We start from the raw sequence: 27389 nt of genomic DNA, 5'->3' as shown, positions 1-27389 counted from the left end.
CATTGAAATTATTATTTTGGATTTAATAATTCCTGGTACTGGGTAGGTAGTTGGTGTTTTGGTTTTGTTTTGGTTTTTTGGTGTTGGTTTTTGTTTGGTTGGTTGGTTTTGGTTTTTTGTTTACTTTTTACCATCTCCTGAACATCTCTCTGCTCCACTAAAAATCCTGACACCCTATCAGTACCTAGATCAATTATGCGTTATCTACACAGAACATTTTAATATCTGCTTGCCATTAATCTTTTGAGTGAAAAAGGAACCAGTTGTTTTAAGTGAATTTTGGACCTTGATCTGCAACATGCTTCCTATCATAGATTAGTGAACGTATTAACAAGATGTGGGCAGGGCAGCAATTTCATAGATAACATTTACCACCTCGGGGATGGGAACGAGATTGTGGCCCCTTCTTGGAGAACTGGAGTTGGATTCAGATCAGATAAAGGAGGAAAATGGTGCTGTCATTGAGACCATGGGAATTAGAACAATGTGACTTCAACCACAGATGGTGTAGGATGAAGTGTTCGATTATGGCTGAAGCTGTTGGTGAATGAAGGCCTGGAGCAAGGCTGCCAAAAAAGAGCTCAGAGCTCAGCATCCGCTGCCTTGACTCCGCTCCTGGTCCGTGATGTTTCTACGTGATCACGGCATTGTTTCCCACTGAACCCAGGGCACCCCAGAATCCTTCTCAACACAGCCTTCCAAACAGCGACTACCCATCGATCAGAGTTAGCAAAGGAACTGCTTTGTCCAGCTGTAGTTCTCTTAATCAGAAATATTTCAGGAGCTGAAACGATCTGAAAATCTTACTCATTTGGAAAAAGATAAATTAGTAAAATCTAAATTAGTCTCCCTTTTCAAGGTTGTGGGGGAACCCAGTCACACAGATAATTAGTTAGACTTCGATTTACATGGGGATCTTGGAAAAGACACACACACACCCACACATACACAAGACCATATGAGTTTAATGAATGACATATTGCTGCCTTTGCGTGTTTCCTCTTGCTTTTTTAACAGATTAATTAAAACCGGTTTTCCCCATATTTGCTGGGGACTCTGTACACATTCAAAGTGGAACTTGGAAAATAGTTTGGGGGTCAGGGAGCCTCTGTAGTGAATAAAGTAGAAACGGGGTAAGTGCAGAGCCCCTGGTTACATGCCCATCCCACACTAGGTATTTTAGTAAGAAATCACGGTCTGTAAAGTGAGCCTGTCTAAGTTCCAACTTTTTCCCCTGTACTTTGGAACCTGTTTGTGTCTGTACAGATGGTCTCTGTCAGTTGGAATGGTCGAGGGAAAAAATGTAGCATAAGTGAACAAAATTAGCAAATGCCATAGCAAACAGAGAGCAGCATACAATTGGATTGGGGGCAGATCTAGGGACTGAGGAATTTCCCAAGGAATGGGAGGTACCATCAAGGAGCTGAAGGAGCTACCAAGCATGGATTTCAAGAGGCCAGGGGAATAACAGGAATCAGACAATTCTGCGATGTGTATTTCAGGACAGTGAAGTGACCCCAGCACTTTCATTGTGGTAGGACGGCTCTTCCATTGTCTGTATTTGTATAAATTAAAAAGCAGTTCTGTCTGTACTCTGTGAAATGCATTCATGCTGAACAAAATTTCAAAAAGTTCATGTAAAGAGCGATTTCACAGCAACTATCATATCAGGGCTCCTGGAAAATTGCACTTGAACTTCAGTTCCACCTCAGTCACTCAAAGGAATTTAAAAATTGGCTTCCAGCCATTCTTGTTCTTCAACATGCATTTCCAGATATGTCTCAATAATACAAACATTAAAGCCTATTGATTGTGAGTTAAAGTCTGTTCCTGCCAGAGCCTCGCTGCTAAGTGGACGTCAACACTGACTTCACAGTGCCCTGGTCAGGACACCTCTACATTCAGGGGCCTCGAAGGAGGCACAGGGTAACACTGCTGTGAAGGAGCCGCTTTGAACTTCATAACAAAATTACAAGAGAAGCTTTGAACTCTGCCGGATGATAGCTGCTATAAATAACCATTTATTCAAAGAAATGTTTCTTACTTGAAATCTTGAGAGTGCCTTGGGACCGGGAGATGGGAAACTGCAAACATGATTTGTAAATCAACCCTCCCCCCTCCTTGGATGTCTTCCTTTTGTTTTTTGTTTTTCCTTTCCACCGTGCTGTTAGGGCAAACACCATGCAGAGTAGCGAGAGGGTGGATTTTGGAACACACAAACCTGCGTGTGACACTTGGCCGCTGTCACTTGCTAACTCTGCACATTTACTGCTCTGTGCCTCAGTTTCCTCATTTACAAAAGGGAGATTATAATAATTCCAACCTCAGAGAGATACTATCTATAAAGTGGCACATAGTCATTGCCCAAAAACATGAGCAGTAAAAATAGTAATCGTGATGATAGTCAGTAGACGGAGAGCTATGGGAGAGCTACGGATTAAATGTTAGCCCCAATTCTGATGAAACTCTGACGTGTTCGGGCTACTTTTGCTGGAGCATCCGGCAGGAACATCGTGCCTTGCGTGGCTCCCAAACTGGTAGATATAAATTGAAACGTTCAAGCCAAATTCCGTTTATCCATTGCTCTATTTCAGGGGTGATGATTCTTCAGTTGTGTTACTGGACAGGAGCCCTGAACACTCGAGCTGTAGGAGTCTCTTACTCCCCTTCCCTTTCCGCAACTCCCACCCTCAAAAAAGCAGCAGGCGAGTGCTTGGTGACTCTGTGCTACTGTCCGTGGAGTTTCCTCTTACCGGAAGTCCATCTCCTCTTCTCTCAAAGTCTGCTCAGGCATCAACTTCCCCTGGCCTGGCTGGACCAAGTGTCCCTCTTTCTGCCTCCACAGCACCATGTCTCCACATGCCACTGTCCTATTACCTGGTACTGAAATGATGTACTTAGCTGTCTGTCTCCCCCACGCGACTGTGAGCTCTCTGCAGGTAACAAGGCTGTCTTGCTTATTTTTGTACTCTCCGTGTCCAGCGGAGTATACATAAGAGGCACTCCCATTTTATTGAGGTAAACTGATCTATCCATAACATTTCATGCACCGAGGCATAGATTGGGAAAGACAGTTATAAAAGTGGCAACAAAACACGGCATCCATCTGAGGTGCCTGAAAATGTATTTGCATATGTAGTACATTTGGAAGCAGGGAAACACATTTCTTCTGACTCTGACACTTCCTGCCTGAGTTGAAACTCTAACCGGCTTCTTGAGTTTGCTTTCTCAACACCCTACCCTTCTTTCCACACCTCCAGCTTTAGGGCATATCCCGTGGGCTGCTACTCTTGGCTCATGTCTCTGAGCTTCCCAAATGAACACACCAGCAGGCAAGCAATCGCAAGGACCCCAACACGTAAGGGTGAATCAGGTGAAAGTACACGCAGCAATTATCTTCACTCAGCAATTTGGCTGCCAGGAGCTCCCTGCCATGTGAAAGAGAGGTCGCAGCAGGCTTCTGTGTGGAAGGAGAACTTTTGGACCCAAGGGCAGCTCCAAGTTACTGCCCACCACCTGCCAGCCTGGCTGTTCCTCCTCATGGCCTGGAGTTGCTGTGCTTTGTAGGACTTCCCCCGTGATATGCAAAACAGAAACAGAAACAACATGGTGGTGGAGAGAATGGGGGCATTGGCCAATTCTTTAGGATGCACGTATGTGGCCCTTTCTACCTCTGCCCGAAACTGATTAGTTCGGTGAGAGTCTGTCTTGTTCATTTGCGCCATTCATTCAACAGGTGCTATTCATCAGGAAAATATTGATGGAACAGGGGGAATAATGTAGACAGATGTCCACCTTCAGATAGTAATAAGGACTGTGGAGAAATATAAACAGGCTAATAGAGAGAGCACATGGGTGAGAAACTTGGAAGAAGGCAAACAAGAAAAGTTTCAAGAGAAAGGGTGGGCTTGTGGCTATCAGGGAGGTGGCAGGTGGGGAGAATATTCCACATAGAGGAAACGGGAAACGTAAAGACTCAGAAGACAGAAGAGTGTGGCATGTTGAAGCAGCGGAGGTAAAGACGACCACGTTGGCTGGGGAATAAGGGGCCGAGTGGAGAGTGGTAGGGCCACTATTGGGGGCAAGGTTGGAGAGGCGGTTTGGGCCGGAGGAGGCAGAACGTCATCATAAGGAGTTTCGGTTTCTTTCCACGTGTAGCCGGAGGCTGTTGGACGGTCCCAAGGAGCAGAGCGATAAGACCTGATTTCTGTCTTGAAAATATTATTCTGGCTGCTGAGGAGAAGGGATGGGGACAGCGGGGAGTAGGTGGGTGTATGGCGGGAGGGGCAGCAGGGAGACCAGCAAGAAGGTAGTCCAGTGAGAGACGACGGGGGAGTTACGGTAGGACTGCGGCAGGGAAGGTAGAAAGAAACGGATGTTTTCCTGACCGGTGGCATTTCGGCCGTCTAGATGGGTAGTTCCGCTCATGCCCATGCTGTGAAACACGCAGCTACCTGCGGTATGAATTTGGACATTTGGAGAAACATCAAACCACTTGAAAAAATACATCTGGAGCATTTCTTTCTCTATTTTTTGGATATTTATATCGTGAGGTGGTTTCAATGTAACTTTCTCTGGATGCGCTCATGACACTCATTGCTGACCTTTGACCCCTCTGTCCTCTTTCCCAGGTCGTCCCATTCCACCTACATCCTCGTCTAGCCTCCTCCCATCTGCTCAGCTGCCTAGCTCCCATAATCCTCCACCAGTTAGCTGCCAGATGCCATTGCTAGACAGCAACACTTCCCATCAAATCATGGACACCAACCCTGACGAGGAGTTCTCCCCCAATTCATACCTGCTCAGAGCATGCCCGGGGCCCCAGCAAGCTGCCGGCAGTGGTAAGGAAACCGTGGTGTCTGAGTGCGCGCTGCGGTCTGTGCGACATTCTCGAGTCTGGCAAAATGACAGCCCCGAATCGGGGGCTGGGGAGAAGGTGGTGTGGGGAGCACCAGGTGAAACGCGCTTGTCGCTTTGTGGCATTGCAGCTCCAGGATCCGTTTACTGAAGGTCACAGTTACTGACGAGGTTTTGCTTATCTTAACAGGGCTTGGGCCTCCTTCCGTGGGAGGCATCCGCCCACTGCCGCACACGAGAGCGTGCAGGTCTCAAAGGTGAAGTGCAGAGAGACAATGGCATATTGAATTTTGTATTACTACAATTCTGGTCATAGCCGAGTGACCCCGGACACCCTCACGTGCCCAATTTGTGTGCATTTCAGATCTCTTGGTTTTTGATGGTTGGCTTCTGACTTTTTCTTCCTTGCTTGTTTAGATGATTTTGTGATGAAAATGCGTTCCCTTGACATGAATACCGAATGCCTTGCCAAGTCTGCAGTGTTGGGGGGGTGACCTCTCCTATAACCCTCTGCATGTGCCACTTCACTTGAATTTAACAAGCTGATCGCACGGTACCATGATAAATCCTGCCTCTAAAGCCCGAGTTCTCATTGTGGTTTTCACTTGCGCCGAGCAAAGGGACTGGTCGCAAGGTTCTGTCTCACCTCTGAGGGTTTTGTGGCTACTGCCTTAGCTCCCAACCTCTAGATCTTAGGTAGAATTGCCCCAGGCTCAGCAGTAATCATGCCTTATTTTGATTTGCTTTGTTGGTAAAATGTTCACAAAACACAGGAACACAGGAGTGGGCCACACCTAGGGTTAAGTACCTATGGCCCAAGGAGAGACATTTGCAGAAATTAATTGCTCCTGACCCAATGGCCTTGGAGGTAGCTTCTGAACTGGACACTCGTGGTGTTCATATCCCATCACAGGCAATACAGAGCTTTCCGTGCCAAGAGTGTACCTTGATGAGGTGGGGTTTTGGCTTCACCCATGAGAATATGCCACCACTGGCCTCAACCTCTACAATTAGAGAGGACCTCCCCAATACAGGGAAGATGATTCATTCTGAAGATGGAATGATGGACTGCTACTTATGATGGCCCATGCCCTTCTTCAAAGCCAGGCCTGATATATTTAGTAAACTCGTATTCTTTTTCAAAAAAATTACCTAATCAAATCTCTCATCAAATGAGCAATCCATTGTTGATATTATGAAGGCCTTTAATCTACCATAAATCTTTATTAGAACTCATCAGAGCTTCTAGTTTGAGAGAAATGTGATTATGGCACTCTTAAAATGACATTACATCATTGGGGTGATTGGTTTATCATTTGGAGAAGAGACATCAATCATAACTAGCATAACCACACAGTAAATGAATTCAACCTTTCTACTGCGGAACAATGACACTGTAATTGCTCAAAATCAGGCTTAAAATGAAATCGGAAAATGCTCTTTCTTCAAATGTGATGTTAACTTAATGGAATATATTATGAAAAATCATGTTTGAGGAAATTCTATATAATTAAAAATATGTGGAAATATATTCCCTTTTTTCTTTCATCGGAACCTGATTTTAGCTACAGAGCCTTTTTTTTTTTTTTTTTTTTTGCTGCAGAGATTATGTTGCATTTAATTGAACTATCCTCGCTTATGTTTTGCTGCTTTTTATTTCATACTATGTAATCGTGATGAATATTGCATTATGAAGGACAAGAGGCTTTTGAAATGAGGTGCACCTGCTGATAGCTTTTTAAAAACAGACAATTATTAGGGAGAAAATGAGCTTTTAAAAACTATATCCTTTTATGCATATATGGATAGCTGGGCAAAGATGATTTCTAGAAGAGAGGTCAGTTCGTATCTGAGGGCCATCCAGAATATTTTCTCAGTGATAACACTGAGAGATTTCTTTTCTTTTTGACATCGTATCAGATGATAAGTTGTTGATAGGGTGTTTTTGTTGGCTTTCTGCCTAATCAAGACCTCATTTTGGTGGACACAACAGATGAGTGTGTTCAGAGTCAAACTTAGCCATTTTTCATCACTCACATCAATTTGTTCAGCCACTTAAGATTGATAGCAATTTAAGCTTCAGTAACAGGGGGAAATACTGCAGAACATTTGAGGGTCCATTTTCATCCCAAACAAGAGCTCTGTGGATATGATTTCTTCACCTGAGGGGTGAAGACCCAATTGTGCAATACCCTTGTTTTCAGCAGGTACTTATCTGAAAGCTTGTTCAAGTTTTGAATGACTGGCCACTGGGCAGTCATTCAAAATTCTTGACTGGGGCTTGGCTAAGTAAGTGCAAATCAGGTGCAAATGTGTGTCTCTTAGGGCTGTGAGTGTATATGTGCGCGTGTGTGTGTCTGTGTCTTGTGGAATGGATTTGGGGTCCAGGGCGAATTGGGGATTCCATCAAGATCAGAATGCAGTTGCCATGAATTTACATTTGACATAAAGGATTGAAAATAGAGTTTGACACAGAAGATGCAAAGTACAGAGCTGTGCCTGGGTGTTCTGAATTGAATTTGATGAAAGGGGCCGGATTTTTCCGTAGGTGTCTTGGCACAAACGAAATGACCATGTGAGTGGTTGTGTTCTGTTTAGCTGGTTAATTGCACAGAATTTTTTTTTAAGTTGTCTCTTGGCAGTGACCTTGTGTTCTGAAGATCTGCTGGCAGTTGGATCTTTGTCTCTTGCTTAGGTGAAAAAAACCTGTTCCAGCACGTTCAGCCCATACGTGACAGTAAAAAATTTATTTGCAGCTGTCCTCTTACTGTTGCTGTTAATTCTTGACGTTAGTGAAGCCCATCCCTAAGGAGAGTCACTGCACACATTTCCTGCCCGAAGAGCCTCTGTTCTAAAGAGACAAACCGGACATAAACTACACAACTAAAATGTTTTTGACACCATGAAAACATCCTCAAAGCAACAACAAAACTTCACCTTTATGACTTGACTGTCATTATTTTCTGCGACTGTAGCGCATTCTTTAGCGGACGGTACTAAAACCTGGGTGCCTCTGGAACCAAATTGCTCTAACGCTCAATCTATGCCAGTCGAGCAGATATCCAGGAAGAGCTAATGAGATGCTTTGCAGAGTGGTGTTTTCCCTTCCCTTCGAGCATTTTCTTCCAGAGAGCTGAGCTCTCCGTGTTCCGACCTTCTGCCAGGGCGGGTGAACTCCAGAGACGTTTCTCGTATACAGAAGCATAATTTCAAATCCTATGAAATAACTCATCTGGAAAAAAAATCTGGATCCCAGCAGCAGCATAATGGAGGCTCTTGCAGATGGAAGAATAAGACAACCTTCCAAATCAGAATAGGGTTTGCTGTCAGCCTACGAGGCAGAAAATACACGTGCAGCCACATTATAATCTAAAAACATTGGCTTACCTCCCCTCTCATAAATGGTTGAGTTTTTGGTTTTGTTTTTTAAGTCTAAGTAAAGAGTTTGGAACTCTCATTAGTAACATCGAACTACAGAGAAGAAATTAACGGGATGCCTCTGCCAGGACCCTTTCAGTTGGTCCTATGTGCCAAAGGAGCTGCCCCAGTTGGAGAGTCTCCGTTTGTCAGTGGGTGCATTAAAGGTGCCCGAGCCTTTTTTTTAAAAGAGAAAAAAATGTCTTAGTTAATTATATACAAAAATAGGACATCAAAATCACCACGCTTCAGGTTTCCTTGAGAGGTCCAAGAATTTACTTGCTTACCTAACTTAATAATTGTCCCATTTATTTAGCATCATAAAGCAAAAGCTTCCTTTTCTCGTTCATTCATTCAGCGAGCCATCCATTCATTCCTTCTCTTACATCTCCCCCACAATGTATGACAGCTTAGAACAAATCTGTCTAGCTGGAAAACCGTAATTAGATGACACAGTAAAGGTGAAGGGAAAAAATGTAGCAGAGTGGGCAACAGACATGTAGGCTTATATGTAAAGTCCGTTCCATTATTTAAGATAGACAAAAACTTGATTCTGAGCTTCCTAGAAACCAAAGCGAAAAGGGAAACACAGATAAGATACAAAACATCCATGAGATAAAAACAAATCAACTGCTTTCAGGGAAATTCTATGACTCCTCATAGGGAGGCCAGAAAGAAATTTGTCTTAAAGGAGATAATGTGTGCATCCCCGATGACTGAATTCTCAGTCACCTGCCATCATACATATGCTAAAGAATTGCCTGTCAAAATTTCTTGTAAACACCCTCCATGTGAGCCATAGAAAACACTTAGAGTTAAAAGGCAATTCTGCAAATATCCAAACATTGCACAGCCCAGCGATAAAACTTGACTTGATCCATGGATCAACCCTAGTTTTACTGAAGGGCCATATACACTGCCTTCCCACTGACCACGGGCCTTAAATACCATCGCTTGTAACTACATTTTTATGGGAATTAACTGAGGTTGTGACTAGAACTCTAAAAATAGATGTCCTGGGTTACAAATTTGTCTTGACAGCTATAGATATGGAAGACCTTTGATCCTCTGACGAGCACTAAAGCCCACCGTTCCAGGACAGCCTTCACTCATCTGCCCTTCCCCCACCACCCGTGGGGCTGGATTTGGGACAAGCAAGAAAAGAGTCCCCAGAATTTTTCTAAGTTAATGAAACTTCTTCTCCTTATATATTTTGGGTTTGGGGAGATGTTTTTCCTCAAGTATATTATAAATTCTCTTTTCCTCTTACGTGGCTATGCTCACTGTAATTTAATTTAGTTTTGGGTCTTCTGAAGAGCTCACAGCAATTATTACGCGCATCGATGATCGTACTGTGCTGGTAATCCTGACTCACTGTTTCAAAAGTCTGTGCATTGAGGTGGTTGTGTCACCTCTCCTAGGGCATTGCATGTAGACGTCATCTTCTGGTCTCTGTAGGCTCTGCTCTCCCCCTCAGCTTCACTTCATCGTGTGGAGACCTTCACCACAGGGTTTCCGATCTCACGTTCATAGTAGATGCTCAATGTTTATTAAACAAATTAAGTAGCCAATATCTTTAGTAACTCCCTTTGTTTTATCAATTTACTGCTTTTCATCATGTACAATGGAAAAAAAATGGATAATTTAAGGAGGAACAGCAGATTAGAAAGTCCCAGCATGGGGAAATATACTTATTTTACAAAATATATCCAATATACCTATTTTGTGTCATGGTGTGTCTGTGTTTAGGTACATTAGAACTTTATAGCTCATCTTTAAATGAGAGGGTTTCAAAACACCCTGCTTCAGTACGTCGCGAGAAGTAGTGGCCAGTGCGAAGAACCTGGTAGAGCCCTGGGTGGGACTCCTGACCAGAGAAGCTGCCCCTGTCTGGGAGAGACTTCCTTCTTCACGCATGATTTTAGGGTCAGGAAATCAAGACCTAACATCCTTCCCTTCATCACACTGAATTTGTTTTGTGCTTGAGCCACGTGGTTCCACATTCTTCCCTGGGTCCACCTGGATGTCTGAGCCAGATGTTCAGAGCTCCCTATAAACCCTTCCTGGTGCCCAGGCAGGGTTGGCCCTGGCTGCTTCCCTCCAGAGGAGTTCCTAGCCCACTGGGCAGTGCGGACGAGGCCAGGATGCTGTCTCAAGGCTGGGGGACAGCACCTGCTCTTGCCCCAAATGCACAGCCACACAGGGTTTGGCTCTCTGCCTGAGACCCTTTTCCTCCCTTTATGTTAGCTGTTATGCTAAGCACTTTACATACCTTCCTTCATTTGATTTTCGTTGTCCCCCCTACATACCAGTGCGGTAAGGTCTTACTATCATACCCATTTGATTGATGAAACAACTGTAGCACAGAGAAGTTAAGTAAATTGCCCAAATAGCAATGCTGGGAAATGAAGGACCTGTGTTTCAAATCCAACCTTCGTAATTTCAGAGACTTCTTCCCTCACTCCTCTCTTAAATGTTGCCCTCTAAAATATTTGCGTAGTTTATTGAGATAAGCAGAATGCACTGAAAACATTATGTTAAGGGGCGTGTGTTACAGTTTTTAAAAGGTTGAAAAAACATACAGCATCACAAAATACTCTTCCCCTTCCCGGCTTGAAAAGCACACATATCCCCACACTATTCTCCTAGACTTTGGTCCAGTAAATTCCAGAGGGGTTCGGGAATTTGATTTTATGACCCCTTCAAGTGATTCTTCTGGTCTCATAAGTTTGGGGAGCATGAACATGACGGGGAAGCTCCAAAGTGGAAGTTGGGGAACTTGGGTGTTCTCTACTCTGTCTCTGCTTCACAGTTCCATCTTTGGCAAGTCATTCAGTTATCCTCTGCTTCTGCTTCTCTACCTTTCAAAGTCGGCCTTGGGCCCCAAAGTTCCATTCTTGAGCTGCCATTCTGTTTGTAAGTCCTGTGTCCAGCTTGACCAGGCTGTCCCAGCTACGCCCTGCCGCACCCCCGCCCAGCCCCTCTTGCCGGATAGTGTGGATTTCACTCCGTCCTCTCGGCCATTGACAGGACAGACCTACAGGGTCATACAAAGCAGCTTCTTGCAGTTTTCCTGCAGAAGCTGAGAAACGTGATCTAGGGTCCTGTAACACTTACCTGAAAATGCTGAAAGCACTCCCAGCAGCAAGCGTAAAAGCATAGTGCCCCCAGCACTGACCCGGGCTCCGCGAGACTCACCCTGGCCTCTGAAACAATGTCTCCCACCCTGAGAATTGGGAATTGATTGTTCTCAGGACTCTCCTGACAGTGATAACTGACCCAGGAGTATAGCAAACAGAGAGCAGACTTTTTTTTTTTTTTTAAGTGTGCCTTCTTGCAACACAGACACACTTTTTGATTGAAGGTCCAGCAATTTCTAACTGCTAGGGTTGGCACGGCTCTTCTGTACCATGGTGCAAATGAGCACACAGGCAAGATGGACAGGTAATTCCTTTGGAGATGCGTAGCAGAGAAGTGACATATGGCACAGAACTGCTCCTCTTCAGCAAATAATCTTGCTATTGACAAAATTCCCAAGGTCGATACGCATTGTGTACATTCTACCTCTCCATCTCTGTCCCTGCTCCTTGGTACATACAAAAAGATGTCCCGGGCAAGCCCAGAGAATAGGAGCTATATGCCACATCTTAACAGTTTCCTGCCCCAACAGTTTCTATCCAGAACTTCAGTTTCTCCCAAATTCCCTTAAATACTGCACTTAATCCTAAGCAGCTTCCTTCAGACTAGTGAATAGCCATTTTCAAATGTAGCCCCAATCCCTTATTAGAGATCTCTCAATTCTCTGTTGAATGAAAAAATAGATTTCTTTTACCGATGGGCAGTTTCAACGGAAGTTATAGCCCTAGCCCCTGTAAATTTCTTGATCTCTCCCCAAAATAATAAAGAATAGCCATATTCTTAAGAGTTGGACTCCGATATCCCTACTACTTGGCTTCAAATTAGAGCTCAGCCTTAGCCACTTTCTAACATTATGATCTTAACGTAATAGGTCTTCCTTTTTTTTTAACCTGTAAAACAGTAATAAAAGTAATAAAACTTCTAAAGTTGTTATGAATATTAAGTGACATTCTTTTGCATTAAAATTCTTGAAAGGAAACTTAGTTGGAACAAAGGTCAAGTTTGATATTATTTACTTTTTAACTTAGAGTTAGCTTATTGTAATAACATATATAACAGGAAATTTCCCATTTTTACCATTTTTAAGCACACGGTTCTGTGGCTTTAAGTGCATTCACATTGTTGGGTGACCATCACCACCATCCATCCCCCAATATTTTAATCTTCCCCACCAGAAACTCTGTGCTCATTAAACACTAACTCTCTCCCTCCCTTCCCCTGCTCCCCCCCCCCACCAGCACCGTATTATTTTGTCTGTATGAATTCGACTACTCTAGGTACTGCCTAGAAAAGGGATCATACACTATGTGCCCTTTTGTGACTAACTTATTTCACTTAGTACAGTGTCTTCAGGATTCATCCATGCCGTAGCATGCGTCAGAATTCCTACCTTTTAAAGGCTGAACAGTATTCTTTTGTATCTCTATACCACATTTTGTTTATTCATTCATCAGTCAATGGACACTTGGGTCGTTTCCACCTTTTGGCTATTGTGAATAATGCTGCTGTGAACATGGGCGTACAGATATCTGTCCCAGGACCTGCTTTGATTTCTTTTGGGTATATACCCAGAAGTAGAATCACGGAATTATACAGTTATTGTATGTTTAGTTTTTTGAGGACTTCCCGTACTGTTTCCAATGGTGGCTGTATCATTTTACATTTTCTCCAGCAATGCACAAGGGTTCCAATTTCTCTGCATCTACTAATGCTTATTTTCTGTTTTCTTTTTTTTATTAGAATAGCCATTCTAATAAGCATGAGGTGATATATCATTGATTGCATTTTTCTAATGATTAGTGATCTCAAGCATCTTTTCATGTACTTACTGCCCATTTGTGTGTCATCTTTAGAGAAATGTCTGCTCCAGTCCTTGCCTACTTTTTAATAAGGTAGTTTAGTTCATTCTTTGTTGTTGTTGAATTGGAGTTCGTTATGTACTCTGGATATCAACCACTTATTAGAAATATGATTTGCAAACATTTTCTCCTATTCTGCAGGTTGCCTTTTCACTCTGAGTATCCTTTGATATTCAAAGCTTTTTAATTTTGATGTCCACCGTCCTGTTTTTTCTTTTGTTGCCTGTACTTTTAGTGTCTTATAACAAACATTTTAAGGCAAAAATTTAATCCTTACCACTGAGACACAGAGAGGTACCCTTGGTGCAGGGAACCCACCTGACACTGACATCTAGGCATGGGTGCTGTTAGGAGCTGGCCTGGCATTCATGGCTGGGTCATGGTGTTCTTTCCTTGAACAAAAACAGTCTGGGAGAACACCAACACTCAAGGAGGCCACTCTGTGACCAGGAAGAAATGAAAATTATACCACTTTATAATATTGCCTACACAGAGACAGAAACAGAGTTACCATCCCAAACACAAAAATTCAAAACATTCCCCCCTCCAGGCTAAAATGAATGCTGTTCTTCCTCCACCTTGTACGGCGTCAGCCTCTGCTCGTCAGCCCTTCCTGGAGATACGATACATGGAGAAGGCTGGTCATGGAATCATCCCTTCTCTCTGACAGCAGCGAATGCAGAGGGAACCTGTTTCCTTGAGCCTTCTCTAAAATCAGCTAACAGCAGCCCTTTGTGGTACCCTACTACTAACGCACTCCATGGCTCCCCGTTGTGTATCTACTCTCCTTGCAGTGAGTTAATAAACTCAACTTTGTTTGACCACAGTACGCTTTGTGGTGTTTTGTCTGGAGGACATTGACACCATTACACTGTGTATTACTGTTGCCCATGTTTTACACAAGGGAAAACTATGGCACAGAGAGGTTAAGTAACTTGCCCAAGGATACGTAGCAATTAAGTAGTACAACAAGAACGCGACTCAAAGGAATTGGTCTCCACAGTAATAAGTGCATAGAAATTAAAGCAAATTGTAAAAAGACAACTCCAGAAAAAAATATTCAAGAAACTAAAAAAAAAAATACTCCTCATTGACTACATGTTCAGCTCTGAATAGCATTGACATGGGTAATGAAGTTACCGTTGAATGACAGTCCATGCATTAACAAAGAGAGAGGGGGAGATGGAAAAGGTACATATGTGGATTGGGCAGGTAGAGCAAAGAGCCTCGATTGGCATTTTCTATAGTGGAAGTTACTAGAGATGGCCTAGAATTGAAAATGCAAGAAATAGCAACAAAGCATGGTATTTGTAGACCTAGAGAAAAATATCAAAATAACCAGCTAAAAAAAAAAAAGGTAAATGTGGTCGCCTCTGGGAAGGAAAAACTTGGCGGTGATAGAAAATGATTGCTATTTTTGAACCAAACATTGTATAACTCTTTGATTATTTAAACTCAGTTCATTTAAAAAATTTTGATGAAAAGAAAAAAATTCAAAAGAAAGTACAAAAGATGGGGTGTGCAGAACCCTTAATACAATGTCAGAAACTCCGAATGGTAGCTGTTTAATATTCTTGGACATACTGTCGTTCAACAGCTATGTATTGATTAGGGGCTCTGTGTTTGAGAGTCCCAGGCGTGGTGAACCTGAATGGTTAGGCACTGGAGCACCTTCACCATATCTGTAGATCTGTCTATTTCTGCTTCTGTTGATTAGGGAGCCCTGTGGAGTTGTTAGGGCTTTAGCTCTTTATCCCAACCCAGCCCCCAGCCTTACTAAAAATCCCAGGCTTAGGATGGCACGAGTCAGAGAGGATAACATAACCACCGTGCTTCCTCATGACTAACCCAGCACCCATCCCAGCACAGGCCCCGTCTTTTACCCAAAGATTTCCCAACCAACTCTGCCCAACTAGAGCCAGAGTCAGAAGTGCATAACAGTCTCATAGTCTGCCTTATTCAATTTAGCACCTCATTACATTCTGATTTGTAATATTCTCTTGGTATTTCATGCATATAAGTCACTTGTGTCAACATTAAATTGCCACCACTTAAAGACAAGGGTCATTTCTCTGGTCTCTCTGTATCATTTAACATTTGGTGCAGGTCGAGATGCATTCAAGACATCCTTATTGGTCCAGCTGTGAAAGGACAGTGGTCGACAGGAGCAGGAAGAAGGCAGCTGCATCCTCGGTGGGGCCTTCCTACTTGGGCCTGTTGACTGCAGGTCATCGTGATGGTTTTAGACCTAAGATCATCTGCGATTGTGGGTGTGAGCTTGATCCCTGTTAAGAGAGAACAGAAGAGTGCACCATGTGGTATGACGAGAAAAGAGGCATGTTTGTCTAATCTATTGTCTTCCTTGAATCTAAGGAATATTTTTGTTGTTGTTGTTCTTTTTAGAAGCTGCTGTCCTGAGTTGATGGTGCTTTGAGTGAGTTGCCTCTAATGCTAAGTTTTTGGTGGCACAGCCGTAATCTCTAGGTACTGGCCTAGTAAATGCATGGTCTTGGCAATCTGTATTAGTTTCCTATGGCTCCTGTTACAAGGCACCCCAAATGGGATGGTTTGAACAACGGGAATGTATTCTTTTCAGTTCTAGAGGCTCCAAGTCCAAAATCATGGTGTTGGTTTGTCCGCACTCCCTCCAAAGGCTCTCAGGGAAGATCCTTCCTTCCCTCTCGTGGCTACTGATGGTTGCCAGCAATCCTTGGCCTTCCTTGATTGTAGCAGTATGACTCCTATCTCTGCCTCCACCCTTCCATGGCCATCTTCTCCCTGTGTGTGTCTCTGGGTCTCAAATCTCTCTTTCCTTATAAGGATACCAGTGATTGGATGTAGGGCTGACTCTAATCCAGTAAAACCTCATCTTAATTACATCTGCCAAGACCCTATTCCATATAAGATCACATTCGCTGATACTACGGGTTAGGACTTCAACATGTTTTTTCAGGGACCCAATTCAACACACAGCAGCAGCCCGCTGCATAGGAAGTAGGACAAAGCTACTAGATGCAGTGTGTGGGAAGAGAGCTCAAAGCCTCCTATCTTACTTCTGCCACAATGGAAAAAGCATCACCCTCTTCTTTCCCTGCACTTGTGTCCTAGATCCCAGCAGATCGCACCTTCTTCCGGTAGTAAGCATCCCCTGTCTGCAGGATCTTTGCCAACAGGATTTAAATACGTAGGGAATTATTCCTCTCCGTGAAAAATTTCTAGGCAGTGTTTTCTATCCTCTCTCACTCTACTGTCTCACTTCCCACATACTCTGCAACCTCTTTTTTTTCACTTAGTTGTTAACTACTCCGACTACATTCCCAGTAGCTTCCTGTTTGCTCAATTTAGTAAACATTTGCCATCACATCTCACACTTCCCTTCGTGACTATTCCTTCCTCCTTCAAATGCCCTTTCCTTTGATATCTGTGGTTCTACATTCTTCTCTTCCTCATTCCTTTGTTTCTGACCACTTCTGTCTTCCTATGAATACATTTTCTCTGTTTATCCCTTAAATGCCAAGGTATGAGTAAGTTAAAATCCAGGCCCTTTTCCCTTTACTTTTTACATGTGCTCCCCTGGGGAGACTAGTCACACTCAAAACTAAAATTACTGTTTATGACTTTATGGCCCTGCTGTCCATGTCTCTGGGTCAAATCTCTTACCTAATATATCTAAATGCCCCTGGATATTTCCACTAGGATGTCCGATAGACAGTTCAAACGCAACAGTTTTGAAATGAAACTTAACAGATTGAAACCCAAACGTGTCCTTCCATTTGATTCTTCCCCGGTCTCCTCCATCTCAGGGTGTGGCCCCTCATCCCATCATGAGCTCACATCAAAAACCGGGAAGGCACCTTTCCCACCCCTCAATTCTACCTAGAATAAATTGCCAAACCCTATCAATTTTAACTCAGATGTTTTTCTATTTCTGCTGCCACTACCCTAGCTCGAGTGAGTATTATCTTCGGCCCAGAGATCTAAGTGGTTCTGATTGATTCGTCTTTTAGTCTGTCTGCTAAGCCAATTCACAATTCTATCTGCAGGGTCTCCATAAAATGCATATGTGAAAGAGTGTCTCTGCTACTTAAAACTCTTCGGTGGGGGACGCTGGGTGGCTCAGTCAGTTAGGCGTCTTCCCTTGGCTCGGGTTATGACCCCAGGGCCCTGGGATCGAGCCCCACATCAGTCCCCCTGCTCAGCGGGAATCCTGCTTCTCCCTCTGCCTGCTGCTCCCCCTACTTGTGCGCTCACTCGCTCTCTGTCTCACACACACACATACACACACACACAAATAAATAATAAAATCTTTTTTAAAAATTAAAAACTCCACAGAACTCTTCGGTGGGGACCCCCTTGTACCTTGGATATAGTCTACATCTCTAAGCCTATCATAAAAGGCTTCTCTGTCCGCCCCACCCCCATCTCTCACCATTCACCCCACTCCACGCAGTTTCTGAATATGCCACAGCCGTGCCTTAGAACCTTTACCCATGGTGCTCTTCTCTCCGGGAGACCTTTCTGATCTTCCTGCTCTGGGCTAGTCTCCCTTCCCATGTCTCTCTGTTACTGAACTGCCCTTGCCATTTGACTGTCTTCAGCTTTGGATTTACTCTCTGTGAAGACAAGAATCAAACCTCCCTGTGTTCTGTTTTACTCTATGCGTTTAGCTAGCATAGGGTCCAGCAGATACCAGACTCTCAAGAAATGTCAGGTGAGTGAACAACAGATAACGAATAAAGGCAAAGGATGGAGGAAAGGTGGGCAGAGGATATTTCCGGTTTCTAAAGAATGGTCCAGCGAAATAGTGGGGGCAGACCCTGGCTCGCAGGCTATTTGCCTCTGGAGTAGAAGAGGTAAGGAATGAAGAAGGCATTTCTGGCAGGTGGCGTAGGGCAGCATGGTTGGCAAAGAAAGCCAAAAAGCCAGTAAAGAAAAAAAATACAGTTAATAGCTCAACTCTGGAATCGGAAGAAACTAGTCAGACATGGGAGAACTATGGTGTGGGGCGCTTTAGAATGCCCATACCAGCCGTTCCCAGATTCCCCTCAGGCCAACGCTGGCCCTCTCTTTTGTCATTTTCTTTCAGATCTTTTGTTTTATGATTTCTGTTGCTTATTGTCCTTATTTCTTGGCTTGTAAATCCAAAGATGAGAGGATGCACGCATTCTTGATATCGAAGCATTTAGGCAGTTATCACTTAAATTAATGTTTTCTGCTAGAGTTGTATGTTAGTGGAAAACAATAATTGTTTCTAAGACAGCATCTTGGAGTTGAACCAGTTCTATCAATGAACACTCAACCATGGGAAGCTCACAGTAAAGGCAGTGATCAATCGTTCCCTTCCTCCCCCCTCCTACCGCCCCGTCTTCCACTCCAAAGGCAGACTCTGCAACCCTTGCTTACATTTTAAAAATAAATAAACTCAGCCGATGGCATCGCATCTTTGTAACCACTAGCGGGACAGTCAGTGCCCCTGGGCAGAAAGGCCCCTCTTTTATCTTCATCATGTTTCCTCATCCCTCATCTTCACTTAGGATTTACAAAGATTCATTCGCTAAGTGATGACCTTACAGATTCCTGCTTTCGAATTGTGTTGATGTCCAACCGCGGACTGAGGAGTGGGGGCAGGACTCCTATGCCTTCGTGCCAGCTCCCCAAATAGTCCTACAGTGCATTCGGTGGCATTCACACTTGACCGGAATTGCATTTCAGTCTGTTCCATATGATTGGATACTGTGTTTTCTTCCCATCTGTGGTAATGGAGCGCTCTTTCCAAGTTCCCAAGCTTATTTTCATCTGAATGACCTTTTCATCTCCCTGGGGCACCTCACCACTCCCCACCCACCCCTCCGCTCTGCCTGCTGAAGATACTGCTTTACACATTACTCTTTCCGCAGTAACTGTTGCCTTTGATACATTTCTATCAGAGACTGTGTTGCGGCGGTAAGGAGTGGTGATCTTTCCCAGCGTATGACCCTGCGCCTGTTTCTGTGTGGGTCCTTCTCAGGGTCTTGTCACTCAGGTCAAGCAATTTGCTTTAAAAAATGGGAAGAGATAGGATGGGACACTACTTATTTAAATATTAGGATGCTGGTATTATGATTTCTTTTGCTAACCTGTGCACCTTCCCTTGAAGACTGGAAATTGGCTAGAATATAAGAGACTAGAGATTGGTTGTGAAAATAATTCACGGGGAGGGGAAAAAAGTCATATTACACTGGGCAGACTTGGCCTTTTCTGCCTCTCTTTATTGATCTCAAATCGCTGAAAGGGTTCAGAAGATAAAAAGAATCAGTAAAACAAAGAAGGAAAGTCACGGTAAAAAAAAAAAGAAAGAAAGAAAGAAAGAAAAGACCCCTGGAGACAGAGGGGGCCAGAGAATCGGACCTGAGTCCTAATTCTCCCGAGAACTCACTGTGTTAATAGGGCAGTGACCTGTCCTCTTGGACCCTTCGTTGTTTTTTTTTTTTTCCTCTGTAGTGTTGGGAGAATTTCCTTTTATGGAAGTGTAATTCCTATGTAATATCCTATTAGTTTTAGGTGTACATCACAGTGATTTGATATTTTTATCCATTGCAAAATGATCCCCATGATCAGTGTAGTTACCATCTGTCATCATACAAAATTATTACAATGTTAATAACTATATTCCCTGTGCTGTACATTCCATCCCATGACTTATTTTATAACAGGAAGTTTGTGCCTCCTCATCCCATTCATCTGTTTTGTTCCCCTCTCCCACACTTTATTTCCTATAACAGAGTCTGTTTCTGTTTTCTTTTGTTGGTGCATTTGTTTTGTTTTTTAGATTTCACATATGAATGAAATCATACAGTATTTGTCTCTCTCAGACTTATTTCACTTGACACCCGCTAGGTCCATCCATGTTGCTGCAAATGGCAAGATCTCATTCTCTTTTATGGCTGAATAATAATCCATTGTCCATGACTTCTTTATGCTTTCGTCGGCCAGTAGACACCTGGGCTGCTTCCATATGTTGGCTACTGTAAATAATGCTATAATAAACATACATCTCTTCAAATGGTTGTTGTCATCTTCTTTGAATAAATACCCAGAAGTGGAGTTGTGGGCTCATGTGGTAGCTCTATTTTTAACTTCTTAAGGAATCTCCATACTGTTTTCCCCAGTGGCTGCCCCGGTTTACATTCCCACCAGTAGTGCACAAGGGCTCCCTTTTCTCCACATCCTCACCAACGCTTGTTATTTTTTGTCTTTTTGCTAATAGTCAATCCAACAGATGTGAGGTGATATTTCCTTGTAGTTTTGATTTGTGTTCCCTGATGATTGGTGGAGTTGAGCATTTTTTCCTGTGCTCGTTGGCCTTCTGTATGTCTTCATTTGAAAAAAATATCTACTCAAGTATTCTGCCTATTTTTTAATCAGGTTGTTTTGTGTTTTGTTTTGTATTAATATTAACTCATGTTATGTTCTCACCGGATGACTTGCAAAATCTTCTCCCACTCACTAGGTTGCTTTTTCATTTCGTCGGGTGGTTTTTTTTTCCCACTGTGCAGAAGCTTTTTAATTTGATTTAATCCCATTTATTTATTTTAGCATTTGTTGCTCTTGCCCGAGAAGTCCGATCCAAAAAATATTGCTGAGATTGATGTTAAAGAGATTACCGCCTGTGTTTTCTAGTTTTATGGTTTGGGGCCTTTTAGTCAAGTCTTTAATACATTTTGAATTTATTTTTGTATCTAGTGTAAGGTAGTGGTCCACCTTCATTCTTTTGCAAGTAGCTGGCTAGTTTTCCCAACACCACTTATTGAAGAAACTGTCTTTTCCCCATTGTATATTCCTCCCTCTTTGTCATAGATTAATTGACCATATATGCGTGGGTTTATTTCGGGGCTGTCTGTTCAGTTCTATTGATCCTTGTGTCTGTTTTTGTGCCATTACCATACTGTTTTGATTCCTAGAGCTTTATAGTATAGTTTGAAATCAGGAAGCATGATCCCTCCAGCTTTGCTCTTCTTTCTCAAGATCGCTTTGCCTATTGAGGGTCTTTTGTGGTTCTATACATATTTTAGGGCTCTTTGTTCTAATTCTGAGAAAAATCCCATTGGTATTTTGATGAGGATTGCACTGAATCTGTACATTGCTTTGGGTAATGTAGACATTTTAACAACATTCTTCCAGTTCATGAATATGGTATATCTTCGTAGTGTTGGGAGAACTGGAGCCAAATATTTTGAGAGGTCTCTTCCAACTTTCAAATATCACAATTCTAGGAAAAGATCAAGAACTAAGCATAACATATTTACTCCATTTTCATAGATGTCTTGAGTTGCCAAGTGTGTCAGCTCTCTTTAAAAGCACAAAAACGACTTTTCCCAAAGACAGGAGACTAAAACAATTGCCCCTCTGGGGGCACCTGGGTGACTCAGTCAGTTGCGCATCCAACTCTTGATTTCAGCTCAAGTCATGATCTCAGGGTTGCGAGATAAAACTTCACGTCGGGCTCTGTGCTGGGCATGGAGCCTGCTTAAGATTCTCTCTCTCCCCCTCTCTCTGCTACCCCTGCTCCCTCTCTGAAAACAAGCAAGCAAACAACCAAACTGTTGCCCCTCTGGATTGATGATGATGGTGATATGATGATATTAAATAATAATCATTTATGTTAATACAACATTTTCTATTTCAAGGAACAAGCTCATGTACATTATCTTGGAGGCAATGAACAAATGAGCTTACAAACCTATTTGGAGTTGTTTTTGCTGGTATTTTTAGAATGTTTTTATTTAGGTGACAACATTGAAAAATCAGGATATTTTATATAAACATTCGTAATTCTTTTTTGAAATAACAAATGTAGTATTATCCTCCTGCATTATATCATGGCCACAAATAACTGGAACCAAGCAGAGGATGCCCATTTTAGATGGGGCAGGCATTTTCTTTTTTTTTTTTTTTTTTATTTTAATGTTTTTTTATTATATTATGTTAGTCACCATACAGTACATCCCTGGTTTCCGATGTAAAGTTCCATGATTCATTAGTTGCGTATAACACCCAGTGCACCATGCAACACATGCCCTCCTCACTACCCAACACCAGCCCATCCCATTCCCCCACCCTCCTCCCCTCTGAAGCCCTCAGTTTGTTTCTCAGAGTCATAGTCTCTCATGCTTCATTCCCACGCTTCTGATTCGCCCTTTGCTTATCCCTTTCTCCTTACACAGTCTTCCTAGTTCTTATGTTACACAGATGAGAGAGAAATCATATGATAGTTGTCTTTTCTCTGCTTGACTTCATTCAAAACCTGCCATTTCTCCTCACAGTTTAGCCTTCACATGTTGCAGAAAATTGTTGAAACTCGTTCTTTCTGATAGCTGAGTAATATTCCATGCATATCATGGACACACTTCTTAGCCCATTCATCTGTTGAAGGGCATCTCAGTTCTTTCCACGATTTGGCTAATTATGGACCAGATGCTGCTATGAGCATTGGGGTGCATGATGGCCCTTCTCTCACATCAACAGTCGATCTTTGGAGGAATGACCAGTGAGTGCAATGGCGACGGTCATAGGGTAGCTCAATTTTTAACTTTTGAGGACCTCCGCTGTTTTCCAGCAGGCTGTACCAACTTTGCATTCCCACCAACAATGTAGGAAGGGATCTCCTTTCTCCATCCTCCCAGCCAATTATTTGTTTCTTGCCTTGTCAATTTTTGCCATTCTAACTGAGCATAAGGGTGGTATCTTAGTGTGGTTTTGATTTGAATTTCCTGATGGCTAATGATTTTGAACATTTTTCTTATGTCATCTGTAGCCATTGCATGTACATTGGAAAAGTGTCTGTTCATATCTTCTGCCCATTTATGATTTATTTGTTCTCATATTGAAAGTTCTTTGTAGATCTTCAGTACCAGTCTTTTTATCTGTAGCATCATTTGCAAATATATTCTCCCATTCCGTGGGCTTGCCTCTTAGTTTTTGAGCTGTTTTACTTGGCTGTGCAGAGCTTTTTATCTTGATGAAGTCCACGAGTTCATTTTATCTTTTGTTTCTCTTGCCTTTGGAGATGTGTCCCATGAAAAGAGTTGCTTTGGCCGATGTCATAGAGGTTGCTGCTCCTATGTTCTCCTCAATTTTGATGGGATCCTGTGCTCACATCAAGGTCTTTTGTCCATTTGGAGTTTATCTTTGTTGGTATGTGTGAGAGGTGAATATTAAAGTTTCATTCTTTTGCATGTAGTTGTCCAATTTTCCCAGCACCATTTATTGAAGAGACTGTGTCTTATTTCCACTGGATGTTTTTTCCTGCTTTATCAAAGATTAGTTGCCCAAAGAGCTGAGGGTCCATTTCTGGGTTCTCTATTCTGTTCTGTTGGTCTATGTGTCTGTTTTTGTGCCAGTACAATGCTTTCGTTGTGATCACAGCTTTGTAGTATAGCTCGAATTCCGGCATTGTGATGCCCCCAGCATTGTTTTTCCTTTTCAAATGTCTTTCAAGGGTGATTTGTAGTTTCTAGAATATAGATCCTTTACGTCTCTGGTTAAGTTAATTCCAAGATAACGTATGATTTTTGGTGCTATTGTAAATGGGATGGATTCCCTAATTTCTTTCTCCTCAGTCTCATTATTCGCGTATAGAAATGCAACTGATTTCTGAGCATTGATTTTTGTATCCCGCCACATTACTGAATTGCTCTATAACTTCTAGTAGTTTGGGGGTGGATTCTTTTGGGTTTTCCATATAGAGTATCATGTCATCTGCGAAGAGAGACATTTTGACTTCTTTGCCGATTTGGATACCTTTGATCCCTTTTTGTTGTCTGATTGCTGTTGCAAGGACTTCTAGTACTCTGTTGAATAATAGTGGCGAGAGTGGGCATCCTTGTCGTGTTCCTGATCTTAAGGGAAAGGCTTCCAGCTTTTCCCCATTGAGAATGATATTTGCTGTAGGCTTTTCATAGATGGTTTTTATGAGATTGAGGAATGTACCCTCTATCCTACACTCTGAAGGACTTTAATCAGGAAAGGATGCTGTATTTTGTCAAATGCTTTTTCTGCATCAATTGAGAGGATCATATGGTTCCTGAGTGGGGCAGGCATTTTCTATTTACTCCTTTCTGTGATTTCCCTGGTGTCTGTAGGTATTTGAACTTGTAGTCTCAGTTATCTGGCTTATTGACCTTGATGGTGGTGATGAGACCATCACCATTGTCATTAGTAATAATCGCTGTTGGCATACCATTTTGCTTTTAGAAAACACTGTTATGTGCAGTATCTACTTAAAAGCTCCATTACTACCATGTGCTGAGATGCATATAAAGAGTACTACTATCCCTACTAAGCAGATAAGACATTTGAGGGTCAGAAAACTCAAGTGACTTATCAGTGGGCAGTGTTTCATCTCTAATGGTCTCAGGCTTCCTACCACCAAGGTCTCCTTTTATTATTTTCCCCCATGTACCCAATGTTTTGTAGAATTTTGTCTATCTGTTCACATGTATCAAGTCATAGTTTGTTTTCTCATTTTGTGTTACACACTGCTATATGTGTTTCAAACTACTGATCTGTTTTCACACACTGAACTAATGAAATTCTTACACCCTGAACTCACAATACCCCCCAAATATGCTTTTACCTTCATAATTGATTTGTCTTGGTTTCCCCTAAGCTACCAGTAGCTTTATCACCCACCTTAAGCTACTATCTAACCTCTACTCTCAGTAATGAGTTTAATTTATTTACCAAGTAGGATCATAACTTCTGATGGACAAATTTTTTATTCCTTTGCACAGTACTCTGGATTTCTATACTTCCCTAGGTGGACTTAACAATAAGCACATAGGGAGGAAAGCTTATATGGGTCATGAAAAGGTTAGGTGAGTTTTAGGGAGCCTGGAACACATATCTTTATAACACAGCTGAGTTTTACGCTGGTCTGCTAAGGTCACTGCTGAGGAGCTAGAAGGAGAAGAATTCAGAATCAAGTATTTTTGTTGTTGTTATTTTTGACATGGGAGTATGCAGTGTGGAAGATTGCCTCACCTCTGGTTCTGATGTTAGCCATGGATCGTCAGCACATCTTGATTAAATATCCACAGTATGTCCATCGTGTCACAGGTGCCGGTCATTGCCTGGGTTGGAAGGGCCGTCGTCACGTCAGAGCCAGCTTCCCTGGCTTCCTTCTGGCAATCTGTCTGACACTGATGAGTTCTGCAACTCTGAGACTCTGCTGGCCCTAACTTGCCCATGTTCTCATAGCAGCACAACACCAGTATGAATTTCCTTTTTCAAAATAACCCAGAGGCTTCTATGGCTTGATTTTACTCTAGCCTGCTTTGGAAAAGATTCAGACTTTGACAAAGTGAGACTTCCTGTGCTGAGGAAATTCTATTTATATTTCACTGTATTTTGTTCTAAGACACCTCGAGTCCTTTGGTGGAAGGGGCTTGTGATAGAAAAATAAATAAATATGATATATTCTTGATTGTGAGGAGGCATCCATAGTAAACACACGAGGGACTGGGTTACAGCATTTCCTGGGAGGAAAAAATGAATGCTGCTTTAAAAGTGAACAATAATTATAAAGTCCTAATTTCAGACACATTAGATGTGAAAAACTTTCCTGGGTTGGAAGAAGTATGGTACCTCTATTAATATAAGCCAAATGCAGTTCCTTATACATGTATGGAAGAGGTATGCCCACCTCGTATCCACACCCAGGTGCGTGTTTGGAACAACCTGGATCAAATTAGGCTTATCTGAGACACGTTCCCACGTTGCAGTGCAGCCAGGATTTGCGAGGCCCTCCAGTACAGGACTGGTTTTCGTTCCCGAGGTGAAGAACCCGTAGCGCAGCACGCCCCGATGTCAGGCTACAGAAGCAAATCAGAGTTCACGTGGGAAGAGCTTACACGGGAAGGCGCGTGCCATCCAGAATCCATTGCGCGGCTATGTGGGGGCGGCGGTGCTTCTATTTTCAAAACCTATTATGTTTCAGAGGGCAAGGCCAGAGAAAGAGTTGAAAAAATATTTCCTCGGCAGGGAAAAGTGGGAGTCCATGGCCTTATTTTGCCTCCATCGCAGCTCTTGAAAAACCCTCTCTTAAGAGCTCCAGAGTCTACGCCTTATTCCCTTTTCCATTTGGACTATTGTTACCTTGGGCAAGTTCTTTAATTAACTTCTCTGTGTTTTAGTTTCACCATTCGTAACACAGGGATCATTATACTTCAAGATAATGTGTGGAAAAAGTCGTCTCCTTTGCACGGTGAGAAACAGGCATGCCAAGTTCTCATTATGGTTTATTAATAGTAATGACACCCTACCTGGACGGTAGAATCGAGCACTTTCCCCCAGAAAACTGAGAACCTTTGTCCAGACTCCTCGTTAATTCTGACATTGACTCGGAGCTTCCTCTGCAGGCTGTATCGACGTAGATCATCACCCCTTCCTGCGCTTCTTTTTCTCTTGCTGCCTTTCTACCGTTCGTCGGCACCCTGTAAACAAGTGGGCTCGGGCTGCTCAGAATCACCCGCTAGAAGGATCACGAGAGAAATTCAAAATGCAACAATGAGTAGCCGCTCAGGCCAAAGATGTGGCAGATTCTACAAACTGCGTGCGCTCGGAGGTAGTGTTGATACATACACTTCCATGGTCCTCCGCCCTCCGGAATCGGTCATACGGTTCAGGGTTGAATGAGAGACGGGAGAAAAGCAATTGCAGAGGCGTTGAGCGTATGCTTTAACTTCCTGCATTGTCGTAGAAAATTCCTCCCATAAAACAAGTCAGCGCGCCGCGCAAGACCCCTGCCGTGTCCAATTAGACTTCTTTACAAAGGAACAACCTCTTTAGCTTTGTGGGTTTCTGGGGGCTGTTTGTCTTTCCTTCGGCTTTATCACAACTCTTCAATTATTTCAGCATATGCTTCCTTGCTACTATTTTTCTTCCTTTCCTTTGCCACAGGAAACAGAAAAAGGTCTTTATAAGAGGCATTTCAAGAAAGTGTTAGAGGGGAAAAGAGGTTGGTTAATGAAATAAAGAAGGAAATAATTTCCAAGGGCTTTTAAAACCATGTAGTAGAACAATCATTCAAGTACGGGATCAACCCCTAAGCAAGATTAGGTCTTATGGGTGACAGAGGAA

At 42.8% G+C, this 27389-nt stretch overlaps 1 protein-coding gene across 2 annotated transcripts in view; it reads left to right on the top strand.

Moving 5' to 3' along the window:
- Positions 1–27389, top strand: part of TENM2 (teneurin transmembrane protein 2) — a 905304-nt gene that overhangs the window by 538381 nt on the left and 339534 nt on the right. The window contains exon 3 of one of the 2 annotated variants that reach the window (XM_040630317.1): positions 4632–4841. The exons of the other annotated variant lie outside the window; for it this stretch is intronic. Coding sequence (XP_040486251.1) covers positions 4632–4841 — 210 coding nt within the window. The remainder of the gene's footprint in view (positions 1–4631; positions 4842–27389) is intronic. 2 annotated transcript variants of the gene reach the window in all.

This window comes from Ursus maritimus, unplaced genomic scaffold (assembly GCF_017311325.1).
Source record: "Ursus maritimus isolate PB19 unplaced genomic scaffold, ASM1731132v1 scaffold_15, whole genome shotgun sequence".
NCBI lineage: Eukaryota > Metazoa > Chordata > Mammalia > Carnivora > Ursidae > Ursus > Ursus maritimus.
This window is presented reverse-complemented; position numbering and strand designations above follow the sequence as displayed.